At 32.3% G+C, this 7,677-nt stretch overlaps 1 protein-coding gene across 1 annotated transcript; it reads left to right on the top strand.

Annotated features, from left to right (window-relative positions):
* The first annotated feature begins 475 nt into the window (after positions 1 to 475).
* Positions 476 to 6,268, top strand: LOC113559220 (tubulin alpha-3 chain-like). The gene is made up of 4 exons (XM_026964853.1): positions 476 to 614; positions 3,880 to 4,102; positions 4,729 to 5,030; positions 5,444 to 6,268. The coding sequence occupies exons 1-4, from the start codon at positions 585 to 587 to the stop codon at positions 6,266 to 6,268; spliced, it is 1,380 nt and encodes a 459-aa protein (XP_026820654.1). The 5' UTR covers positions 476 to 584.
* The last annotated feature ends 1,409 nt before the right edge of the window (positions 6,269 to 7,677 follow it).

Genomic DNA, 7,677 nt, shown 5'->3' with positions numbered 1-7,677 from the left:
AATTGTTCTTAAATATTTCATTTTTAAATAAGGTAAACGCTATCAAGTATACCTAATAACTAATAATAATATTATATTACATTTACATAGCTACTAAAATAAACAATTTAATACCATGTGATAAGTGAATTTAACAAACGGTTTTTATAAAATATTACAACAAAAACTAAATAAAAAAAATATATAACGAAAATTATCAGATTGCTTGTATTTTATTTGTAAAAATAATAAATTAATCATTTCAGTTGTATAGTCTATTAGTCTTTATGTACATTAGTAATACATAGATGAAATAATTGTAACGATGTCAATATACTGATCAACTCATCATAATTATTATTATAATTGTTTTTTTTTTTTACAGATTTAGATAGCAACATATATAATATTTGCTCCCGGTTGGCAAATTTGTCAACACGGCTGCAGCGGTGGAATCCTATTATGGTTATGTGTAAGGATAAAAAAGGTTCAGTCAATTTTTTTAATCTAATAATTTGCTACTCATATATCATACTTGTGGCTCATATTTATCCCGATAACAGCAATACTACAGTTCATTCATTGTCATAATAACATTGCACTTGATGACGACAATTTATATCAAAATTAAAGATGTATGATGTTTTTAAAAATAATAGAAACGATATCTAAATAGATTAAAATAATAATGTTGATAGTAGTTAAAAATAACATAAATTTAAATATGTGTATGGACGAATTTCCAACATAATGCATGCAGCACGCTAACCATCGTAAAATTATGATTTGAACATTTTAATAATAAGGTTTAATAATACATCTAAAGCAACTAACCGACGTTAAAAATATTGTGCTATTGATAATAAGATAATAAAATAACACGCGGGTTAAGCAACTACATCGTACTTGTGCCAATATAGGCTACACGATATAATGTAGATTATCCATAATAAATGAATACCTCCTAACCAAATTTGTGATTGAAGACGTGAATTTTCTACTAAATTTATTACCAAACTATATTTGGGGCCTGTTGACTTGCAATATTGTGTATAGCATCAATAAAAAAGGGTTTTATAAGAGGGTCTTACACAATTTCAGGAAAATTTAAGATACTCTTATTGTTCTGAGAACGTATCATAATATATTGCTTAAGACAAGTGTAACGTGTATGAAGTAAAATTCATAAAATACTGGTTACACCACTGGCAATATTGTAAAAATGCGCGTCAATTTGGACCTCGGCAGAATTTTAAAAACCAACTATATTGGCGGTCTTAATATATATATAATATATTATTGTATGAGCGAGCTGCGGTGGTGATGATATAAATATTCTTTGAAAATATTTACAATATTAAAATCTGTCGTATCCATCGTTGAGTGTGACGCGTCGCTATAGAAGGCAATAGAATTTTCTCGTGACAACGGCCGTCTAGCGACCGTCCGTCGCTTGGAATCCAAATTCATTATTTCTACGAACGTTGTAACGTCAACACACGTTTTCCGAACATTTATATTTTCCGTTCAATTTTTTTTTTTTGTTACAACTATTCACAGTTCACACGTATTAATATTTTGTTTTCCTGTATTATATTAATTTTCTTTTCGTACCTGTTTTATAAAAAAATCAAATAAAATGGTGAGTAGCCTTTTTATTCTATCATTATAATGGGCTTTTCACCAGGCAGTGTTCAATCGCTATTATTTACTACCACTGCCCACTAAATATTTTTCATACTAATCTAAATTATCGATTTGCAAATATTTATTAATTTAATTATTTATAATTTACTTTGTCTTGGTATAATAATTTTAATTTAACGTTCGCATTTAAAATAAAAAATCACTCGAAATTATTAACTAATTATTTTTTTAATTTAATCATTGATTTTTTTCGGAAAAAAATGTACTTATCAATTATTTTATGTTTTTATTTCAACCTATTCAACTATACGGCTCTATATTAAATTACTACTAAATTATTATATTTTTATCGAGTAAATAAATAAATAAAATAATACCTAAGTGTGTTTTAAATGTAACATTTTTTTTTTTTTTAATGGAATTCTAATAAGTACCATTATTTCCCTATATTAGTATTTTGATTAATTCTATTTAATTTTTTTTTTTATACTTGATAATGTTTTGATTAAAATTCATAATTAACAATTTTATATTTAAAATAAAGTTAGGTATAACTGAAATAAAAATATAATTAAATATCATTAATTAGTAAAATGCGTTAATATGGTTGTAAAAATAAATTGCTTTTACACATTTACGTATTGTAGAATCAATTAAATAATTTTCACTTAAATAAATTTGTAGCTTTTTCAATATCTGTTGCCATGATTTTATTGCCATAGCCGTCTAATAAAAAAATATTATTTTATGTATCAAATTTTTTTTCTTTGTACATTTAATTATTTTTGCCATAAAGTAGGATAAAATATAAATCAATAGCTTCGCTTAAAATCTGAATTTAATATTTATTTTATTTATTATTTATACCAGTGAAGATTTATTTCGAAATATAAGTTACAACCAAGTTTATTATTAATGGTTATCGTTTAAGTATTAAATAATTAAATCTCAATAGATATATTAAATAATATCAAATCCTCGGTAATGCCGTTCTGTATTGAAATAAATAAATTTATCAAGTATACTTATAATTCAATTATTTTCTAATATTTTAATATACACATAAAAATTTAAAATTAATGTAACGGTTATTACCTACTAATTCGTGAGACAATAAAAAAAAAACAATATATTTTTTGTATTATTTTAATTTTAACGTCTTAAATTGATAAATTATCTTATAATATTTTTAATTGATAAATATTATTTAATAAATTATTTTTTACACTTTACTGAAAAACAATTTTTAATGCAAATATCTTAAAATTTAAAATATCGTACTTAACGAATACGTTAATATTACTTAACATTATTATTTATTATTATTGTTTTAATATCAATAAATAAGTCATTAATATTATTGATACATATTATACAATTAATTTCTCAACATTTCAATATCTATCAAAAGCTTTATTAATTTGTTAAACGCCACAAATCTGTACAATAATAATACTTAATTATTATATAAATTATGACGTATGGCAATGCGTACGGGAATAAAATATGTCCGTACCACTAGGATTTGTCAATTGTACATTGAAGTCATATTTAAAAATGTCATATTCTCGTGGTGTAACGGCATGCGGTTTAAATTATCACAAATATAAATTAACTCGTATACTGAGTACTGGCCGTGTTAATAATTAATCTGTAGTATGTTTTTAAAAACCATTGTATTTCCTTGACAACCGTTTTTGTTTAATTACGTTTTGGTTTCGAGTAACGCGTTTTCATTAATCTTGCGATCATTTCTGTATTATTAATTTAGTTATTTCGTTATTAAATTGAATTCGTTCTGAAATTTATTTCAATCATGGTAAGCACAATCATTCTGATTTGATTAATTAATATAGACATAATATTTTAACATGGTACAGTATATAGGTACTTAATTATATGCTAACTGGTAGATGTACTCATCGTTAAATTTAATGGTCCACGGCGGTGGCGGCAACGCAAACCCGTCGGCTGTCACGCCGCCGTGTGAAAGGGCTCGGCTATATTATTATTATTATTATTATTATTATTATACAATAATTGCATCGTATAATAGTGTGTTGTTAAACGGCGATCATGCGCCCACTGTTTCGTCGTCGAATCGTTTCGTTTTCACGACACATACCTCCTTAACACCGAGTATGGTGAGCACAGCGATCGACTTTTGAGAACCAAATGAATCGGCGTGAAACGGCATTATAATATTATGCCACTTGCATAAATTTATTGATGCAATTTCGTTTTTATTTCCAGCGTGAATGTATATCCGTACACGTAGGCCAAGCCGGAGTTCAGATCGGCAACGCGTGCTGGGAACTGTACTGTCTAGAACATGGTATCCAACCGGACGGACAGATGCCGTCCGACAAGTCTGTGGGCAGCGGAGACGACAGTTTTAACACGTTTTTCAGCGAAACCGGCGCCGGAAAACACGTACCCCGCGCCGTTTTCATAGACCTCGAACCGACTGTCGTTGGTAAGTGTACATTTTTTTTCATTAAAAGAGGACGTTTCCACGTATTTTACGGGTTTTTGTTGTTTGTTTTTTACGGCATTGAGAAAAATAAATGTTCAATAGTCTATAGTACACGTATAAGCACAATAACAACTGGGGAATTATTATTATACATTGCATAATATATTATATTAGTAAATTGTATTTTGCATGTCATTAGTTTTAAATATATAGTTTTATATGTATAATTTTGTATTATATTTTATTTTTAACGTTCAAATATTAATATAAGTATAATCGTAATACTTAATTAATAACTTACTTTTGCAATGAGAAAAATAGCTGTGTAAATTTAATTAAAAAATACAAACTATAACTCTGGGTTTTTTTTCTATTTAGACTAGCAAATTAAATGTGACAAAGACATGATTACAATTTAACTATTTAGAGCAAATTTTTTAGTGTTAGCTCTTGTATGTATTATATTGTGAATAGCATAGAAATTAACAAATAATTAAAATTAATTTCTTGGCCGTTAGTGCTAATAATACATTTTACCTGTCAATGAAAAAAAAATGCATTTAGACTTATTATTATTTCGATTTTTTGCGTGGTGTGTGATGGTGTATTATTATGCGTTTGTGCAGACGAAGTGAGAACCGGAACGTACCGACAACTATTCCATCCGGAGCAACTGATCACCGGCAAGGAAGACGCGGCCAACAACTATGCCCGCGGCCATTATACAATCGGCAAAGAAATCGTCGACCTAGTGCTGGACCGAATCAGGAAGTTAGCCGATCAGTGCACCGGACTTCAAGGGTTTTTGATATTCCACTCGTTTGGTGGCGGCACCGGTTCCGGTTTCGCGTCTCTGCTCATGGAACGGCTCAGCACCGATTACGGAAAGAAGAGCAAACTGGAGTTTGCCATTTACCCGGCACCCCAAGTGAGTACCAATCACCTTTACAATAGCTCTCGAGTGTGTTTATCGTATTATTTTTAAATATATATGTGTATATATTTTTATAAAAACCGTTGTTTTACTCGCCGTTTAAAAAATAAATATTAATAACACTATAGATATTTCTAACAAGATATTAAATTAAAATTGTAATATTATGCTTTCCGATCATAAAACAATAATTGCACTCGATAAATCTGCAAGCGGAGAGTCCTCGAGAACATAATATTATAGAAACGAAGAAATCATTTGCCGTTAGCAGTGTTCTTTTGAATAAACGCCTCGAAGAAAATACCCCCAACCCCCCACCCCCCCTCAAATCCACCCCAAATTTTACACCGACCGACAAACGCGTAGTGTTTATTATGTTGTCGAACGCTAACAATCTCGTTACACAGGTATCGACGGCCGTCGTGGAACCGTACAACTCGGTGCTGACCACGCACACCACGCTCGAGCACTCGGACTGCGCGTTCATGGTGGACAACGAGGCCATCTACGACATATGCCGCCGGAACTTGGACATCGAGCGGCCCACGTACACGAACCTGAACCGGCTGATCGGGCAGATCGTGTCGTCCATCACGGCGTCGCTGCGGTTCGACGGCGCGCTGAACGTCGACCTGACCGAGTTCCAGACGAACCTGGTGCCGTACCCGCGCATACACTTCCCGCTGGCCACGTACGCGCCGGTCATATCGGCGGAGAAGGCGTACCACGAGCAGCTGTCCGTGGCCGAAATCACCAACGCTTGCTTCGAGCCGGCCAACCAGATGGTCAAGTGCGACCCGCGGCACGGCAAGTACATGGCGTGCTGCATGCTGTACCGCGGCGACGTGGTGCCCAAGGACGTGAACGCGGCGATCGCCACCATCAAGACCAAGCGGACCATCGTGTTCGTCGACTGGTGCCCGACCGGGTTCAAGGTGGGCATCAACTATCAGCCGCCCACCGTGGTGCCGGGCGGCGATCTGGCCAAGGTCCAGCGGGCCGTGTGCATGTTGTCCAACACGACGGCCATCGCCGAGGCGTGGGCCCGGCTCGATCACAAGTTCGACCTCATGTACGCGAAACGGGCGTTCGTCCACTGGTACGTCGGCGAGGGCATGGAGGAGGGCGAGTTTTCCGAGGCCAGGGAGGACTTGGCGGCGCTCGAGAAGGACTACGAGGAGGTGGGCATGGACTCGACCGAGGGCGACGGCGAGGCCGGCGAAGAGATATGACTCGTTTTTTGTACACACACATGTATAATACGCTACCGAATGCGCACTACCGCTGTTGTCGTCGTCGCTGTTGTAACACTATAAATAATATATTTTCATCATACGTGTCGTAGACATCGAAATAATATATATTCGTTCGTGTACGTTATTATTATCATTATTATAGGTCTTATTGTTTTTAGTTATGTTTTTATCGGTACGACGAGATAAGAGTTAAAAAAAAAAAAAATAAACTCGCCGAGGTGTATATACACGTGTATAGTATATATATATATAATATTACTCGTACACTCGTCTTGTGTATTATGCGTGACGGATAACGGCGATCGAAGACTGCGATAATACGATAAATCGGTATAATATATAAATATTAATATAAGACATACGAATAAAAATTATAAATTTCCAGTTGCACACCCTGCTGCGTTTGGATTGGCGAAAAAAATAATTTCGGTAATGTGAGTGGAATTATTTTTCTTTTGTGGTTTTTTATTCGTAAAATACGTTTGAATAAAATCGTTTGTCCTTTATACGATTTTATACGACATAATTTTATTTACAACAATTGTTTTATTAATTGAAAAATTATACATTTATATTTAGTGTATGAACGTTAAGAACTTCTAAAGTTTCCTCGTTATTAAACAATTAATAATCAACTAGTTTTCAAATATTCTTGAATATTTGGATAATAACTTTAATGTTTTTTCTGATTAAATAAATTATAAATTTTTTCTTACTCAAAATTTAAAACATAATTTTTCTATTGCAATTTTTGTGGTATCTCCTAATATTTTATTTTTTATTTATTTAACGTTCAATTAATTAATTAAATTAATTTGCATACAAACAGTAAAAAAGTAACAGTAACAGTATAATACAGTTGTATTATGGTTTGTATTTCAAATAAATGGCAGGTGCTTATTAAAATATGTATCTATAGCTATTATATAATGCATACTAAATAATACTATTTAATTTGCACTGTTTATAATTAATATGATATAGTAACTGTAAAATCCTATGCTCTATACGAAGTATGAAGGGATCACGAACAACATTGAATCGAGATTTTTAACGTATAACACTTTAGGACCTAAAGTTTAGGTCTTAACGCGAGAGGAATGATTCTAAACATTTTATTGTTAGACGATAATTGATTTAATTTTCGCTATGACACCACTCACATTTTATTTATCGTAAATTTGTTTTCTGCTAAACGTGTTTTTCAATATCTATCCGCCCCGTCCATTAGGTGCTGTGTTGGGCATAAACGCATAGTCCGACACTATAACGATAACGTGTTTCGGGTAATGGTTTTTGTGACAATGTTATATTCTAATATTATTCACGATCGTTGACATCCAATCGTTGAAAATAACATGAAATCGTATAGATTTTCATTATAA

This window comes from Rhopalosiphum maidis, chromosome 3, assembly GCF_003676215.2.
Source record: "Rhopalosiphum maidis isolate BTI-1 chromosome 3, ASM367621v3, whole genome shotgun sequence".
NCBI classification, from domain to species: domain Eukaryota; kingdom Metazoa; phylum Arthropoda; class Insecta; order Hemiptera; family Aphididae; genus Rhopalosiphum; species Rhopalosiphum maidis.
The sequence above is the reverse complement of the archived record's forward strand: the minus strand, read 5'-3'. Positions and strand labels throughout refer to the sequence as shown.